The 18,358-nt window shown below is 49.6% G+C and overlaps 2 protein-coding genes across 2 annotated transcripts; both read left to right on the top strand.

The window, feature by feature from the left end:
• Positions 1-570: 570 nt before the first annotated feature.
• On the top strand, positions 571-7,477 carry EIF3D (eukaryotic translation initiation factor 3 subunit D; the record flags this gene model as incomplete). The annotated part of the gene is made up of 14 exons (XM_079546182.1): positions 571-693; positions 1,121-1,166; positions 1,550-1,686; positions 1,787-1,872; positions 2,326-2,398; positions 2,533-2,645; positions 2,847-2,979; positions 3,563-3,710; positions 3,987-4,117; positions 4,589-4,674; positions 4,875-5,004; positions 5,457-5,599; positions 6,555-6,835; positions 7,408-7,477. 14 exons carry the CDS (start codon positions 571-573, stop codon positions 7,419-7,421), a joined length of 1,644 nt encoding a protein of 547 aa, XP_079402308.1. The 3' UTR covers positions 7,422-7,477.
• A 563-nt stretch (positions 7,478-8,040) lies between these two features.
• Positions 8,041-16,162, top strand: FOXRED2 (FAD dependent oxidoreductase domain containing 2; the record flags this gene model as incomplete). Its single annotated transcript, XM_079545905.1, has 8 exons — positions 8,041-8,549; positions 10,158-10,409; positions 11,092-11,361; positions 12,097-12,263; positions 12,918-13,083; positions 13,574-13,815; positions 14,662-14,832; positions 15,897-16,162. The coding sequence occupies 8 exons, from the start codon at positions 8,041-8,043 to the stop codon at positions 16,160-16,162; spliced, it is 2,043 nt and encodes a 680-aa protein (XP_079402031.1).
• Between the last annotated feature and the right edge of the window lie 2,196 nt (positions 16,163-18,358).

Genomic DNA, 18,358 nt, shown 5'->3' with positions numbered 1-18,358 from the left:
ACCCACAGTCCACATCCCCTGCCAGCAGGGCAATGAAACGCCACAGGCACAACACAGAACCCCTCTGCTAGCCACGCCCCCTGCAGTTCGATAGCGACGGTTACGTCAGCGGGGCGCACTGCGCCTGCTGGTAGATCCGCGCTTTACGGCAGTCGTGCTCCGTTCCCCGCGTTTTCTGTTTTACGACAGTGGCGCTCGGCGGCGCAGCCGTCGCGCAGTATTGACGCGATAAGGGCGGGACGGGGCTGCGCGCGGCCTTTCCTCGCCGGCCTCCGCTGCCGTCGCTCCCGTATCCGCCGTCATCGGGGCCGTAACGCGGCCGTGCAGGTGAGGGGACGCCGTGGCCGCCTCGTCCCGCTCCGCCGCCCTACCGGGACCGGTCTGCGGGCAGCGCGACCCCCGGCCCCGCCCCGGCGTCACCGCTGGTTCCGGTGGGGCCGAGCCGGGGCCCCCGCCCCCCCCCCTACCCGCACCGGGCTTTCTCCGTGCCTCTTTCCTTCTCCTCGCGGTGGCACCGAGCGGGCGGGCACTGAGGGGACGTGCTACTTGTTCCCCGCAGAGCTGTGAGCCATGGCGAAGTTCGTGACCCCCGTGATCCAGGACAACCCCTCCGGCTGGGGCCCGTGTGCCGTGCCAGAGCAGTTCAAGGATATGCCGTACCAGCCCTTCAGCAAGGGAGACCGCCTGGGCAAGGTACTGCAGAGTGCTGCTGCTGAGTGAACCCCTGTGCCTCTCCACCAAGCTACAAGAGTGGAGAGCTGGGTTAGATGTTAGGAGGTGGCTCTTCATGTGGAGAGCAGCGAGGTACTGGCACAGGCTGCCCAGAGAGTTGTGGCTGCCCCGTCACCTGGAGGCTTTAAAGGCCAGGTTGGATGAGGCCCGAGGCAGCCCTGCCCGTGGCAGGATTTAGATAATCTTTAAAATTCCTTCTAACCTGAGCCATTCTGGGATATGACATTATATGGTTCTCGAGCACCTTGTCAATTGTGAACACTTTGTGAGGCTTGCTTGCGGAGGTGGGAGTTGAGGAGCATACAGCAGTCCCTTGTTTTGCCATTTGAGGCCTCACTGTGGGGGGACACAACATTAACACTGGCTTATTTTGATTGTTTGTTCTTAGGTGGCGGATTGGACAGGAGCCACATATCAGGATAAGAGATACACAAGTACGTGTTGTCTGATGGCTGTTCTGTTTATTTTGTGCAGAGTTTTCTTCAAATGTCATACCTGCTTTCATGTTTCACACTGGCTCTACCGGCTACCTGCGCACCTCAGCAGGGGAGGCTTCTTAATTTCAGAAGTGTGTCTCACCACTTGGAGAGCTGCGTGGGGCTCTCCCTATCCTTAGGGTTTCCTTGTGGGTTTGTACTGTGTGCTGACTGGTGCTTCTCTGGGAGGCTTAGAGCAGGGAGGAAATGTGGAATGTAATGCAGGAGTACTAGTTGGTGCATTAGACTTGAGTGAAGGCTACTGAGGAGAATTTGGGGAGGGTGGAGTGTCATATTTTTGTTTCCAAGGTTCAGAGCAAGATGATTTATTTTATTTCCAGACAAGTACTCGTCACAGTTTGGTGGTGGAAGTCAGTATGCGTATTTCCATGAGGAGGATGAGACTAGCTTCCAGTTGGTGGATACAGCACGAACACAGAAAACTGCCTACCAGAGGAATCGCATGCGATTTGCACAGGTAACGCTTATTTTCAGAAGCAGGCTCAAAAGAGGTGTAGAGCAATGCAGAATTACTTTGCCACTAAATTGTCCTTTTTTTCTTTGCTGCGTTTCCACAGAGGAACCTTCGGAGAGACAAAGACCGCAGGAACATGCTGCAGTTCAGCATGCAGACACTGCCAAAGAGTGCCAAGCAGAAAGAGAGGTGCGAGCATCGCATACAAGCATTCTGCACTTGTTTCTGGAGTGTGTGAACGTACTGTTGATAAATAATATAAGTTACTGTAACAGAATCCACAAAGCTCCTAGCAAAGCAGTTCAGGATATTTTACATTTTGCTGATGTGAGTAGTATCAGCCATGGATTTGAAGCAGCTATTTAAGAATTTAGGAGAAATTTTGAGTCAAATTTCGGAGGTATGTGTGATAATTTAAAGCAGGATGTACTCTTTCTGAAAATTGTGTTGTAGACTCATTAAGAGTCAGCTCTTAATGCTCCAGGAATTTTGATATCAGAATTCTCAGTGAACGTTTCAGTGGCTTGGTGCCTGAAAGTGTTGTTCCTCTGGTGATTATTTGGAAGTGTGGGAGTCATTGTGGCAGAGAGCTTCTTGTGTCAGGAACTTCTTGTAAGGCTTTTCACGTATTTGTCATCATAGGGATCGTTTGCGGCTCCAGAAGAAGTTTCAGAAGCAGTTTGGAGTAAGGCAGAAATGGGACCAGAAGTCACAGGTAAACTAGCCGGGTTTCTCGCCCTGGTGATGGCTTAGTTTTTCTGGCTGTGCTCATGATATAACTTCTCTGAATCCTGATGTGCTACGTGTGTTTCTCTCTCTTTACCCATTTCACCTCTGACTGCGCAGCAGAAGCCTCGTGACTCCTCTGTGGAAGTTCGCAGTGACTGGGAGGTGAAGGAAGAGATGGATTTCCCACGACTGATGAAGATGCGCTACCTGGAGGTGTCAGAGCCACAGGACATGTAAGTTCCTAAAACAATTCCCTGAATGGACCAAATTTTTGGACAGCAGGAGAGCAAGGGGTCTCTTGGGTTGGTCCCAGTGTTCCTAGCGAAGTATCCAAAGCTGGGAGTGGTAGAATGCCCTGTCATTCCCTCAGTCCTTTGTGGTTTGTCAGTGGAGGTATTTGTGTGATCAAGCTCATCCTCCCTTTCTCTCCATAGAGAGTGCTGTGGAGCCCTGGAATACTATGACAAAGCCTTCGACCGCATTACAACGAGGAATGAGAAGCTGCTGAGGAGCATTAAGCGTATCTTCCATACGGTCACTACTACTGATGACCCAGTTATCCGAAAGGTATGTTCACTGGTTTGCCAAATCCAAGGGTGTGCTTTTCATTGCGTGCTGTTGTTTAAGACCTGTCACAGTCAGACCAAAGACAAACAGGAAAAATCCACATCTCTCAGCTTGCAAAGTGGAAACAAAGTATTACCTTGGTACTTTCCTTAGACCTAAGGTAAAGCTAGGTCAAGGCAAAACTGGGAATACTGGCCAAGGAAAGGAAAACCAGTACTTGAACGGTGCAGGAAAAGGAACTTCAGTGTTGAAAACCTGCTTCTAGAGTTTTCTGCTTTTTGGAGATGAGAGAGGCTCAGGGACTGCTCTTTATGATTCTGTCAGCAGTAAGAACCAAGTCCTTCAACAGCAGATTTGTGTTTTGTAGTAGGTTTCTTTTTGCTTGTCTGAGCAGGAGTGTGCTTGGATTGCTAGGTAGTACTCCACACTTGGCATAGCTGTCAGTGGTGTACCCAGCAATCTGTCTTTCTCAGTACGGAAGGAAAAATTCACGATCTGGTTTGCTAACACTTCTGATCTTGGCTGAGAAAGGAAAGGTATGTCTGTAAGTGCTGCTGAAACATAATGTTTTCTGTATCCATAGCTGGCCAAGACTCAAGGGAATGTGTTTGCCACAGATGCCATCCTGGCCACACTGATGAGTTGCACTCGCTCTGTGTATTCCTGGGACATCATTGTCCAGAGAGTTGGATCCAAGCTTTTCTTTGACAAGAGGGACAATTCAGATTTTGGTGAGGAAAATTCTTGAAAGAAATGTATTATTTGTTGCTAATCTGTTTCCTGTATGCTTTTGTGATGGTGGGTTTTTTTGTTTGTTTTTTTTTTAATTTATTCTATGTCTCAGTGCCAAGACTGAGATACCTGGAGCAAACTGATTGCTGCAATATATTGCTGACTGTGAGAGTACTTTCAGCATTGATCTGCTTCAGCATGGGTGGTAGAGATTCATTGAAGCTGATAGAAGTTCTCTGCAGGTATAACAGCTTGTGACTGTTTTTTTTTCTCAGATCTACTGACAGTGAGTGAAACAGCTAATGAACCACCGCAGGAAGAGGGCAACTCCTTTAATTCTCCACGCAACCTTGCCATGGAAGCAACTTACATCAACCATAACTTCTCCCAGCAGTGTCTGAGGATGGTAAGGCCAAGCAATCCTGGGCAGTAGGGTCTGAGTTGTGAAGAGTCTGGAAATAAGACTTTATTCAGACTTGCTTAATGTAGCTGCTCAGCACGGAAGTGTTTAAATTGGTAAAGGTAGTTTGTACTGGTGTTACGTCAGCTTGAAACAGGTGGGATTCCTTATGGTGAGCAATGTGACTCTTTGTATAAAATGATTTTCACCTTTATTTTACAAAGAGGAAATCCCACTCCTGTTGGTAAAGTGGGCAAGCTTCTGAGTATGTTTATTAAAGCTGAAGTGCTAAGAGGACCAATGATTACAAGAAAGTGGTTACCATGGAAATGAGGATTTGCATCAGTTGTCTTAATTATTTTAGTGTCTTTTCTTTGTAAGGGAAGTCAGCTGTGGTTGCTATCATAGAATATTCATTCAAGAGGAGAGTTCTAAGTTTTGTTTTGTTCTTGTGCTTGTTTCTGTTTCCGTATACAGGGAAAGGAGAAATACAAATTTCCCAACCCAAACCCCTTTGTGGAGGATGACATGGATAAGAACGAAGTAGCTTCTGTTGCTTATAGGTATGCTGATGTATCTCTTATTCCCAGCTTTGACAAGGGTGCAGGAGGTCAATGTGGTTTGCAGGGGAAAAAAAAAAAAAAAAAAAAAAAAAACAGTCAAAACCAATGAATAGATAAAGGATGAAAGGATTTTGCTGAGTACTTGGAAAAGTCTGGAGAAGAACCAGGGTCAGAAATAACGATCTGAACTGTGTTTGCAGGTACCGAAGGTGGAAGCTGGGAGATGACATAGATCTCATTGTCCGCTGTGAGCATGACGGAGTGATGACGGGAGCTAACGGCGAAGTGTCATTCATCAACATCAAAACTCTGAACGAATGGGATTCCAGGGTGAGGAAGAACAAGATCCCAAAGCTAGCTCTAACTGCTTCACTGCTGCCTGACATGCCAGGTATAGCAGGCAAGATGAGACAAACATCTAGTGGTGTCCCCTGAGTTGCCTTCCATCAAAGATGCATAGCTTTGATGGACTAGCACTGTTATTAAGCCTCACCCAGGCATGAGGTAGTTGGTTTGAACCCTATTCTTGTTCCCAGGTGCTCTGTGCAGTAGCTTATCTTTATCAGTGCTACCCTCATTAACCGTTCCTAGCAGACTTCCTCTCCTAGCCATTGCTACTGCGTTTCTCCCTTTGCAGCGCAGGGGCTCTCCCTGCAAGTAGAGATTTGCATTCCCTAGTTACGGTATCATAGTTTAGATAGGAGAAGCTTCCCCGTGCAATGGCTGAAGAGGTAATTGCTGCTGGCTTGTTAGGTTCACCCTGCTTTTGATTCTCCTCTTAGTACTGCAATGGAGTAGACTGGCGCCAGAAGCTTGACTCACAGAGAGGAGCTGTGATTGCCACAGAGCTGAAAAACAACAGCTACAAATTGGCTCGCTGGACATGTTGTGCACTGCTGGCTGGATCAGAATATCTCAAACTTGGGTAAGGCAGGGTTTTCACACCAAGTATCTTTCAAGTGCATTCTCTGTGATTGAACACAATCTGTATCATAGTGAACTGTTGGTAGAGTCTGGATGATGATAAAATTGCCTCACGGTTTGAACAGCTGTGGGTAAAACTTGCAGTGAACGTGCCAGTGGTGACCCAGGCCTTAACTTTAGCTGCTTCCCCTCAACGTCTGATTGATGTGCCCTCTGTTGTGGCTGACCTTGTAAGACCTCACGCGTGTGACAAGCAGACAGCCTCTGCCATTCCCAGCCTATTTGCTGAAATTGACGACAAGGGAAATAAATGCAGTGACCATGCTACCTGTCAGGAGTTTGATTGAGGTCCTCAGTGCACCATTACTGAGAATTCGAGTGGAGGAGGAGGCTTCACCACAGCCTGTTTGGAACTGTCAGTTTAAAACCAATTGAGTCTGTGCCCTGTTATTGATGGCCTGAAGGAGCTGCTGTGTGTGCTGCCTTCTGCCAGCCATCCAGTTTTGCAGAAATCCAGACCAGAGTGCTTTTCCTGTGGTTTCTTTGCACAGCACCAACACTGAGCATATATCGTCTTATCTGTAAATGAAAATCATAGCTGAGGGTAATGAAAAGGGTTCAATCCTGGTAGTTCTGCAATTCTGTATTCTGTTTTTGGGTATGAGGTATCTGAAGTCTAGACTCACAAGTTACCATGCGATTTTTTAGTTTTTATCTGTGGCAGTAATTCTTCTCTGCTGCTCTGTCAGATCTGGGATAGTGGGAGGATTCCAGCTGTGGTACTGATGGCAACAGCTAGTGGCCAAGAGATGCTTTTAGCTTTCAGTGTTGGAGAGTTAGGATGGTTCTTCCTTCTCAGAAGACAAAAGCAAACCAATCATGCTGGTTTTTTTTTATGTCACTTTGGTGGTCGAAATTAATCCCCTGCTACTCCTGTCTTCCTTCTTGCCCATCAGGTACGTGTCCCGTTACCATGTGAAGGACTCTGCCCGCCATGTGATTTTGGGCACCCAGCAGTTTAAGCCCAATGAGTTTGCCAGCCAGATCAACCTGAGCATAGAGAATGCCTGGGGCATCTTGCGCTGCGTCATTGACATCTGCATGAAGCTGGATGAGGGGAAGTACCTCATCCTCAAAGACCCCAACAAACAGGTGATCCGAATCTACAGCTTGCCTGATGGTACCTTCAGCTCAGACGAGGATGAGGAGGATGAAGAAGAGGAGGAGGAAGAGGAAGGTTTGTAGTAATGTCAGGTGTTTGTGCTTTTAAGTGATCTGGATGAAAGGGGGAATGTAGGGTAAGGATGAGAGCTAATGTGGAGGAATGACAAAAGGAATGGGGCTGGGGAAGGTGGAGCCCCAAGGATGCTGTAGTATGTGGTGGAAAAAAGGTGTTGGGAAGAGTTGGAATGTTGAATGGGAAGAAAAAAGCTGGGAGCAAGAAGTCAGGTTTTGCTTACACATGGACAGGGAGGGAGGGCTTGAATGTATGACAGAGGTATGGGCCCAGAGCACAGGAAAAGAAGCTTGCAAGCTAGCTGTGTTCAGCCTGCCCAGGACTGGAATTCATGCTGACAACGGCAGGCCTTGAGTTCTTCTGGATTTGGATTTTTTTTACTCCAGTTTCAGAAACGGTGACTACACTGTGTGACATACAACAACTCTGGCAGCAGGGCAGTGCAGGCTGCCCACTCCTGCTGCCTGGGGCATTCCTACAGCACAGGGAGGAGCAGTGATCCTGTTTCAAGTAGGGTGGGGATGTGGCTTTTTCCTCCTGCCGCAGCGGCCCCACTGTGCTTTTTCTTGCAGAAGAAGAGAGCTGAGTACCAAGGGACTGCGACTGGGCACCTCCCTGCACCAGGATCCGCTGGAAATGGCCGGCTGGGCAAAGAAGCCGGAATAAAAAGTGGCTTTTCTCTGCACGGCTGTTCTGCGTGTGCTGTGTGGAGCAGCGGGAGAGGGGGAGGGTGGCCGACCACGTGTTAGTAGGAGCAGCGGGCGGGGTGCCTGCTCCTTTAAGGTCCGTCCCCGCCCTCGGCCACGTGGTCCATCGCGGAGGCGGAGTCACGTGACGCGGCGCGGGGTTGTGGCGGGCCTGGCGCGCGCCCGCAGCTTCCCTTCCCCTTCGCAGACGTGCGCGCGCGGCGGCGCGGGAGGAACTGCGCGGTCCGGGTCCATGGTGCAGGTGCGGCTGCGGGCGGGACGCGGCCGGATGCGGCGCGCATGGCGTTCGGGCAGCCACGCCTCGCACTCTATTGGGTGAGGGTGGGGCGGGAGGGTGAGGAGCGGCAGGTAGGTGAGGAACGGCGGGTCCCGATTGGCCGGCGGCCGGCAGGGGCGGGGCCGACTCGCGCCGGGCGCTGAGGGGCGGCGGGGCCGCCATGTTGGCCGTGCTGCGCGCCGCGACGCTCCCGCTCCTCTCCCGGCAGCCGCCACCCCGCCATGGCCCGCGGCCTCTTCCCGCGCCTCGTCCTCAGCGCCCTGTGTGCGGCCGGCGCTGCCGCCTTCCTTTACCACGACTACTGCGTGCTAGGAGCCGGCCCTGCCGGCCTGCAGGCCGCCTACTTCTTGCAGAGGGCCGGCCGCGACTACGTGGTGTTCGAGCGCAGCCACGCGCCCGGCAGCTTCTTCGCCATCTACCCCCGGCACCGCAAGCTGATCAGCATCAACAAGCGGCACACGGGCAAGTCCAACAGCGAGTTCAACCTGCGGCATGACTGGAACTCGCTCCTCAGCCACGAGCCCCGCCTGCTGTTCCGCCGCTACTCGAGGCAGTTCTTCCCCCACGCCGACGCCATGGTGCGCTACCTGGAGGACTTCGCCGCCATCTTAGGGCTGCGCGTCCGATACGACACCGCCATCGTTCACGTCACGTTGGAGAAGGATCCGCGGGCGTGGAACGGCCACTACTTTGTGTTGAGCGACCAGAATAGGCAGAGCTACAAGTGCAGGTAAAGGGCACGCGGCTCTCCACGTGGCTTTTCGCTTGTGGAGTAATCAAAGGTTGTTTTGTCCGAGCCCACTGCTTCAGGTTGATCGCAGTCTGCTTGAGCGCCTGCTGAAGTGGAGATTTTGCAGCCTGGCCCGAGGCTGGAGCATCGCCACGGTGAGCGGGGCACTGGGGAGAAGTAGCAGCTCCTGGCAGCGTGGTGCTTCTCTCAATGATGCTTCACATCAGGCACCTGAGGGGCTGGCGGATCAGGCGCAGGCTGGTCGATACATAAGGCGGAGTGGATTGTTTTCACCTCAGTTAATCCACACACATTTAGAAAAAGCTGAGTTGAAAAAGTGTGGCCTACCTTGTTGAGGCCCTTGCTCAATTCAGAAGCAGCAGGAGGGAGCTGGGGAGCAATGGGGCTGAGGGGGCTGTGCTGGAATTGGGTGATTTCAGGTTCCTTTCAACCCAAGACACACAGTCTCTGATGTTCAATTCTGTCTTTGGCAGAAAGCGGGTATGGTGGTGATGAGTCGATGGTTGGACTAGTTGATCTTAGAGGTCTTTTCCGACCTTAAGAATTCTATGATTTTAAGTCCCAGTGAAGCTTATAAGCTTCCCCAAATGCCTCTTGTCATGCTCAAACACACATCCCACACTGCTACTCAACCATGTTCTTGAAAATCCTCTTGGAGTTACTCATGTGAGCATATGGAGTGTATTTCTCAGCTCTCTTGAGAGCCTCAGATCTACGACAGCCGGTCACGCTGACTGTCACTTGAAGGTGCGCTGGCTGGCAGGCTTGGAGGGGGCAGAGCTCAGCATGGGACACCCACACACCGTCAGCAAATTGCTCTCAGGAGCTGTGTGAGCAGACACTGCCTCTCAGTTCTGCTGCTTTCTGCTTCCTTATCAATTGCAGTAATTCCTGTAATACTTGGGCAAGCGTTCTTACAGAGAGCTATGAAAACACTGCTGTGTTTACGTTTGGTGTTAACAATTAGCATTGTTGCAAGTTCTATTCATATAAATTTGATAGCGTTTTAAAATCCCTCTTAAAAAATTTTTTTTTGTTCCGTTGTATGAAAAGGCAGCACACATTTTAAAACAAAGTAATTTTTATGCAGCTTATCATCCACCTGTGAAACATGTTAATATTACGGCATGTGTAGTAGTGCTGCACATCTACAAAGAACTGAAGGTTAGGAAATAAGTGGAGCTTGTAAGTACTGTGTCCACACTGACTTCTGCTACACACAATGCCATTAAGAGCCCTCCTCGTCACCGTAATGACAGGAAGGGTAGGAGCAAGTCATTAGGTGAAGCCAGGGGGAAGTTTTACTGAAATTGGAATGTATGCAGCACCAGTCAACCTGGCCAGTCTGTGAATGCCCCATCCTTGGAGGCATTCAAGGCCAGGCTGGATGTGGCTCTGAGCAGCCTGGTCTGGTGATTGGCGACCCTGCACATAGCAGGGGGGTTGAAACTGGATGATCATTGTGGTCCTTTTCAACCCAGGCCATTCTGTGATTCTGTAGGGGTCGCTTCCACTGTGTTAGGAGCAGTGAGATGGAAAAACAGTGTGACTCCTGTGTATTCCTTAATGCTATTCCTCTTTTTGCAGCTGTCTGTTGGTTGCCACTGGTACATGGGTCCCCAACGTGATAAACTTCCCTGGCTCAGAGTATGTTGAGGGTTATGAGACAGTGTCTACCAACCCAGAGGATTTTGCTGGTCAAACCGTGCTGATCTTGGGCCGAGGGAACTCAGCCTTTGAGACGGCAGAGAACATTCTGGGTGTCACAAATTTCATCCACATGGTGAGCCGGTCCCGCGTTCGCCTCTCCTGGGCTACTCACTACGTCGGGGATCTGAGGTAGGAAACTGTTGTTCTTCCTAACGCAGCTAGAGCAAAAACAAATGAGAGCTGCTGCTTGCTCAGGAGACCAGGAGGAGGAGGAAACATGAGTACTTTTACCTGTAGGTCCTTGGTTTGTAGCAGCCCAGGTTGCAGCTGCTGAGTAGTATGAAACGGGAAGATGTTCCCATGGATTCTGTGTCATTAAAAAGTGCTAGCTCCTGAGTTGGTCCTTTGAACTCTCTTCCTTGATTGCAAGCAGAGGTTGACTGCATCATGCAAGGGCAGCACTTTCTGATCAGAGAGAGCCTGGGGGTCAGAGACCCCCATGTGGTTAATTGTTCTGCTGCGGACTTCCTAGCTGATTGTCAGCATGCTGTGTACACCCTCTGTGCCTGTCTGTCTTTCAGCAGGGCTAATAGCACTGCTGTACACAGCAGGAATGCAGTGAAAATTAAGGCATTAATGAGTGTTCAGGAACAGGACCAGAGGAGGCAGAGCTCCCCTCTCATTTGTACAAGGCACGCTGGGGAGCGTGCTGAGGGCTCACAGGAGTGGCAGTGATCAGTGACACAGCCATCAGCAGTGTCACCAAAGCTCTGAGGCTCACCCGGTAAGCTCATCCCATTTTCAGGGGCTGAGACCAAGCCCTGGATCCAGCTGTGCCCGTTAGCCTTTCTTCATTCCCTTTTCTTTGCAGAGCAATTAACAATGGTTTACTGGATACCTACCAGCTGAAATCTCTGGATGGACTTCTGGAAGGTGACCTGGAAGATCTAGCTATTGTCAAGGACAAAAAAGGGAAGCTGCACATCACACTTCGGTTCTACCTGGAGAACAGGAACACCAGCGCAGGCATCGATGGCATCACCCTCCCTCAGGATGAACTGGATAACTTTGCTACTCGCGCGCCGTATGACCGTGTCATCCGCTGTCTGGGCTGGAAGTTTGACTTCTCTATCTACAACAGGTGAGGCAGAACCAGTGTCTAGGGAAGAATGTATTTATAGCAAGAGACTGACAGGCCAGGGCAAGGAGGAGGGGAAGGCCAGGTAGCGTGATCACAGCTCTTCTGCTGGTAGCACTGCCCAGGCCTCCGTGTGCTCCAGGTTACCTGGTGCTGCACATTCCTGTGTTTGTGTCCCAGTAGGAATGTGTGCTGCTGCCCTCTGACTGACAGGCTGTAGGGGTGAGCAGGTGGCAGTGCTGGGCCTTGGATGTTTCAGGAAAAGTTTGTGTCTTCATAGCTCAATGGGTGGACCTGCCAAATCGAGAGAAGGCAGCGTTCTTTCAAGTGAGGATGGCACAAATGCAGATTGCTACAGAAAAGCTTCATCTGCTTTTTTTTTTTTTTCTTTTTTTTTTTTTCTTCTGAAGATGCAATTTTTGTTCCACCTTTGTATCCTAATATATTTTTCAGCTTGAAATGGTATTGCTAACTTTGCTATCTCCTGAAGTTCATTGTCAGTGGTTCAGGCTGGTATTTGATGGTGGCCACAGCTACCTTGAGAGGTGTGCCCTTTTCTTCTGGAGGATCCTTGCTGACCTTATGCTCTTGGGAAAGTAGTGAGTTCCACTGAAGGCAACAGAAACATGGAGCAGAGTCTTGCTGTGGCTGCCGTGTGATATGTGCCTTATCAGAAGCCCTCTTTCTTTTTCCACCCCTGCCCTTCTTGACAGCTTGCTATTCTGTTTTGCACATCAGATCCCTTAGAATGATGCCAGGAAGAGGGAATAAAAGCAAATATCCTCAGATCAAACCCAATTATGAGTCCAGAGGCACTCGAGGGCTCTTTGTTCTTGGCACTGCTAGCCACTCTGTTGACTTCAGGAAATCTGCTGGGGGTTTCATCCATGGCTTCCGGTACACAAGTGAGTACTGGGGCTTATAGAAAGGGCAGGGGCTGGGGTTCAGTGCTGCTTTCCAAAGAACAATTCATAGCTTAGTGCTAGATAGAAAAGGGTGACCCTTCATCTTGTGCTGGCAGTAAGAATAACAAAACATAGCCAAGATGCAGCTGCATAGTCTGATGGGGAGGAGAGGCCATGGAAGTGCCTTGGGGTCATATCTGAAGTCTTTGATTGTCTGTCTTTGTTTTGTCTTGTGTCTCTCTGGCCTGCCGTCTTTTATTTATGTAACAATAAATTTCTGCCTGCCAGATGCTGTGCCTCGTGGCAGGCTGTGGGTGAGAGGTCTGTGCTGCCGTGTTAAAACCCAGCAGCTTTCAGCAGCAGGGAGAATTTCTGTTTGTGTGTGCGTTCATCCTTATCATTATAGAGCTGCTCAGAAGGAATGAAATACCCCAGGGACCCCTTGCCCCCTTACCAGCCACTCAGCATCATATCAGCTTTCTGAGGGCATCTCCACTGCAGCTGGTAGCAATCTGGGTGGGATGAGCAGTTAAGCTTCTTTATCGTATCCTGCCAGGATCTGTGTGCAGCAGAGCAATGGGATTTATTTTTTTTTTCCAAATGTGCAAGGCTGGATTTTTAAATAAGCTGTCTTTGTTTCTCTCAATGTCTCAGCTCGTGCAGTCCACCGCCTATTGGAAAACCGTCACCATGGTGTCCCCTGGCCATCCGCAGTCTACCCTATTACACAGCTGACCAATTCCATCATCAAGCGGGTGAACGAGGCCTCAGGCCTCTACCAGATGTTCAGTGTCCTGGCTGACATCATACTGCTGAGAGAGTGAGTGAGTGAGCAATTATTCCCAGCACCGCGTTCCACTGTTTCGTTTCTTTTTCTTCACTGTCGCTGCCTTTGGTGCCACCACAAAAGTTGCTGCATTGCTGCCATTGATGTCACACAGGCAGATACCTCAAAACCTGTACCGCTGCCGTGAGTGGTGCTGCTGTCCCCAGTTCTGCAAATTATTTCCTCTTAAAAGTCTGAGATGGTCCAGGCATTTCTGCTAGGCTCGGAGTTTTTGTTCTCTTTCACTCTCCCTAGGGAAAAACTTTCCTTGGGCACTGTTAGAGGAATGTCAGAGTCTGGGAGTAGAGTGAAGTCTTGTAACAGTATATGCAGCCTTTGTAAGCTCTGCATCAAGCCCAGCCCAAATCTGTAGTGACTAAAAATGATAACTATCTGATGGCTCTTTGGCCTTAGCTGAGGGAGTGTTGGATCCCAGGTGGTTTTTCTCCAGCAGAGGTCTTACGGTTGTGGTTGCAATTCGTAGGAATGCCACAGCATTTGAATACCTGGAAGAATACCCAGTTGGAATCTTGGCTGAGCTGGAAACACAGACAGGGAGAAAAGCCCCTGCTGGGTTGTTTGTTGTCGTCATGGAGTACGGGAGGAACTTCTCAGGAGATGACAAGGATGTCTTCTACTACAACCGAGCTGTGGGAGAGGCACAACATGCCTGGCAATCCAACTTCTTGCACCCTGTTATTTACTACTACAAGCGCCTCCCTACAGGTAAGCTTTCTAGCCTCTCTGTTAATTACCTGATAAGAGCAAAATAGAGAGAGATAAAGGTAGTTGAGAGCCAGAGTGGGTATGGGGCAGATCTCCTCCTCTACTACCTTCACATCCATCTTGTGAGGCGCTTGCTGCCACTGCGTGAGCTGAAGAAAAGAAGCTTCCATTAGTCCTGCCAAAATGGGGCAGGTTATACTGGACACCTCACATTGGAGAAGATGAATAAACAGATATGCTGTCTCCAGAGTCATGAGGCAGTGATGAATGTTGCCTGCCTTTGCAGCCTGCAGTGCTTGCATTCTGCAGAGTCCTGACAGTCAGAGTTGGGCTGTTTTGTGTTCCTGCCAGAAGGAAGTTGCTTTCTGTGGCCCCATCAGGTCTGAGAGGTCAAGTAGTGATTGAAGCAGCCAGAAACAAAACATTTGAAGATGAATATTTTGTCCAGCAAACCCACTCAGAACACATTTCCTTGGGAAATGTGTGTTCTGAATCTTCATCTCCAGAAGCCTCGTGTTCAGGGTCTGCCCTGACTTCCCCAGAAAGGAGTATGATTGGTAGCAGCATTAAAGCTTGAACACAATTCAGCCTGGCTGGCAGTCTCTACCCGGAGGGAACAGGAGCAAAAAGTGAAATGACAGGAAACACTGTGGTCAGCGATAAGGGGCAGCTCTGCGGTGGCAGGGCTCTTCAGGACAAAGCTAACATGGGATTGTAAATAAAAGTAAGGTAGGGATTAGCAGGTCAGAACAAAAACTGAACAGCTGCTGTAGTTGCTTTCTGCTTTCCAAGCCCTTTTTAATGCAGTTTTGATTTTGAGAGATTCCCTTAATATTCTATTGGCAGAGCGTGAGATGAGACTTCATCCCCCAGATTTGCCTCTCCCCCGCCCAGATGCCATCCATCACATTGTGGAGGATTTTCTGACAGACTGGACAGCCCCAAACGCTCACATCCTGCCACTGAGGCGCTTCTTGGAGAACTGCCTCGGCACTGACCTGCGCAATTTCTTTGCAGGTAATTTGAGCTCCCGGGGTCAAGGATGCAGGAGGAGGAGGGGGGATGCGAGGGACGGACGTGTGACAGGAATGATCTCTTCTGCAGATAACTGAGATTTCCCTGTGATGCACTGACTGTGATGCACAGTGACACCTTTCTGATGCACTCCCCAGACAATAGAATCATAGAATCATAGAATGGCCTGGGCCACAAAGATCATCCAGTTTCAACCCCCTGCTATGTGCAGGGTCACCAGCCACCAGGCCAGGCTGCCCAGAGCCACATCCAGCCTGGCCTTGAATGCCTCCAAGGATGGGGCATCCAGAGCCTCCTTGGGCAACCTGTTCCAGTGCTTCACCACCCTCTGTGTGAAAAACTTCCTTCTAAAATCTAACCTAAACCTCTCCTGTCTCAGTTTAAAACCATTCCCCCTTGTCCTATCACTATCCACCCTCATAAATAGCTGTACAAACAGGAGAAAGTGCTGATGCTGTGTGTACGTTCCCAGATAGCCTTTGCTCTTGCTCACCTCCACAAAAAGACTGACCCAACTGCACCTGGATTCATGAGCATATGAGATTTGGTTCAGTCTCCTTTCTAGCTATAGTTTGCCTTGTTCTTCCATTATCCAGATGTTCCTTTTTGCCATCAGATGCCTGATCTGTTCTCATTTACCCCGGGTGGGATTGTTCCCAGCAGGAGATGAGTGAAAATGGGGATGGTGGGATATGGAAGCTGGAGAACCTCTGCTGCCTCCTTTCTTGGTCTGACAACCTAATGGGGGAACATGGCACACAGCCAGTTCTCTGGCATGAATATGATGACAGAGGGCTGAAAACTCAAATGTTTTTTCTGTCAGTGTATACTGGAGGTGCCAATCCACATCTCCTCATACATGCAGCATTGAGTCAGTTACGCTGCTGCAACCCTGGTGCAAAGCTCCAGGTGGGAAACTCCACTCTTCCCTGATCCTTTCTGCCTTCTTTTCTAAGTGTCTTCAGGAACTTGTGTGAATTGTTCTCTAAATGGTTTCTCTGGTGAATCTGATTTTTTTTTTTTTTTTTTAATGTTTTTCCTGGTAGAATCCTGTTTCCTCTTTGCCCTCACACGTCAGAAGCTGCCTCCCTTCTGTCAGCAGGGGTATGCGAGAATGCAGGGGCTTATTGGGAATGAGAGGCTCCGGCGTCACGCGGTGGATGCTGGCCTGCTGGAGGATCATGCTGTCATGGAATTCTCAGGTGACAAACTCTCTGACAGCCACCAAGGGTCCCAAGACCAGTTGCTGAGAGATCATGTGATACCACTCCGTCCTCTGCACCATTTTGTTCATGCCAAGGATGAATTTTAGAATTTCTCACACCACGTGGAAATCCACAGGTGCTGTTGTGACAATACTGTAACAGAGATCCACGGCGGGATTCTTCCCTCTCCTACACGCCTTTTACATCCCAGCACCTTCCACTGATCATGAATTGCCAAAGACCTGCCCAGATCTTGCTGTTACAAAAAGGACCAACGTGCTCTGAAGGATAGGTCAGAGCCTGGAATCCAGTGATGCTGAGGCTCCCGCTTTGTCCTGGCGGAGTTCAGAGTTGCTTGAAGATGGTGTTTGTGTTTCTGTAGTAAACCAGTAATTTACAGCGACGTCCAGGGGTCAAAAAAGGGAGAGTTCAGGAATTCCTGTCACCTGCCTCTTCCGAGGGAACTGGCTTATGTTCTGGTTCAGCCTGGTGGAAGCTTTCAGGTCACTGGATGCTCTGTGTACTTGAAGATTTGTTTGTGTGCTGAATCCTGACGTGGTACTTCAAACCAAACAAACTTCATGGCAGTTACCCTGCGTTTGAGTTAGGGCAGTCACAAAGCTTGAGTGGAGAGAGGTGGTGGCTTTTAGTTACGGTATGAATAGGATAATGTGTCACTTCCTGCAGAGCAATTCAGAAGAACATTCCCTCTGCAGGGGTGAATAGCTTGCTTAGAACACCTAGGACAGAGACAATTACACTGAGCTCGACCCTCCTGTCCTAACATTTTTTTTCTTCCCACACCAAAAAACCTAAAATGTTACCCCTGTGTTTTACAAAGCATGACCAATATTTTTTCTATTTGCACTATGTTCCATCAAGAAAGTTTTGGGTGAACTTTGATGTTGTTAAAGTGCTCATTCTCTTATTTCTTTTTATCCCCTCCAGTCATCTTGAAGTCTAACAAGCACTGACTGGTTGGTTGTCTGCACTTTATTGCTCCCTCTTTGCCTACTGTTTGCATTTGTCAGTCTGTGGGTTCCTGGGGCTTCTCTCCAAGGCCTTGGAGTTGCAAAGTAGGAGAAGTTTTGAGCTCAATCTTGAGTCTGTGTGATTTCTAGGCAATAGAGACAGTGAGAGAGAATAGACTTCTATCTCCATACACATCTTCCAGTTCTATAGCACCTGAAAGAATACCCCTTTATATCTGTGCTTCCTGGATCATGGCAGGGCTGTACCTAAAGCTCTCACAATCCTTTGAGTCCAGCTGTTTCAGTGAAACTCCAGCTCCTACCACCTCTGCTTTGTGTTTGCAGAGGCTGGGCAGCAGAAGAAGTGGATGAGACGATAAATGAGTTCTTGCTCCTATCTGCATGTACTGTACTTGCTAGAGGTGCTGCTTCTTAAGGATGCTCATACCTGCTCAGACATGCAGGACAGGAGAAATGATGTTGGTGTTGATCAGCATCAGAAGCTCCTTGCTACAGCCTTAGCACTGTGGGCTTTTTATTTGGCTTCGTCCAGGGAAGGATAAGAGCAGCTGAGCCAGGTCAGCTGGCTGTCACTGGGAGTCAGCTGTGTGCCGTGTATGCTGATGCTTATGCTCCTGATGTTCTCTCACCTCCCCAAATTCCCACAGGAGATCTGCAGACTGTAAATCCACAGTGAATGTGTTGCCTTAAATTATGGTTCTCCTTAGAAAAATGACTACGAGATGTTGCCCTCTTACTCTTCCATTGTGCTCCATGCGCGTCTCCCAGGGTTGTATCCAGTAGCAGATGTCAGAGGCTTTGCTGCCACCTGGTTCTGTGGTGCCAGAAGATCCTGAGAAGGGAATGCAGGTCTGTGTTATTCATGCACTGCTGATCAAATACGGCAGCTCTGGTTTCTACCCCGCCGCCTTGGAGCTGGCAGGCAGGATCCCTTTGGAAGGGGCGCTGTGTTTGCAGCCGCAGGAGAGGAGCACCCATCGACACCATTCCTTGTCCTGCAGAACTGTACTTAGGTGTAAGTTGTGTTAAAGTGAGTTACTGCCTGCTGTGCGCTCTTGTCTAACGAACGCGTTTTGTATGGCGATGTTCTTCCTACGAAGCTTAAAAAAAAACAACCATGGTAACGTTAACCCAGAGGTGCGCCATCATTCCTCGAGCCACGTGCGAAAAGCGCGCCCCGCGGCGGGGGTGGGACCTGAGCGCTGATTGGCGTTGTTCTCCGCCAATCGTCACCCTGGATCCGCCTTGCGGTGCAACATCCTCCTCCCTAGCTAACAGCCGTAGCAGCCAGTAAGAGCCCACCGCTCCGGC

The sequence above is a fragment of the Tetrao urogallus genome, assembly GCF_951394365.1.
Source record: "Tetrao urogallus genome assembly, chromosome: 1".
Classification (NCBI taxonomy): domain Eukaryota; kingdom Metazoa; phylum Chordata; class Aves; order Galliformes; family Phasianidae; genus Tetrao; species Tetrao urogallus.
This window is presented reverse-complemented; position numbering and strand designations above follow the sequence as displayed.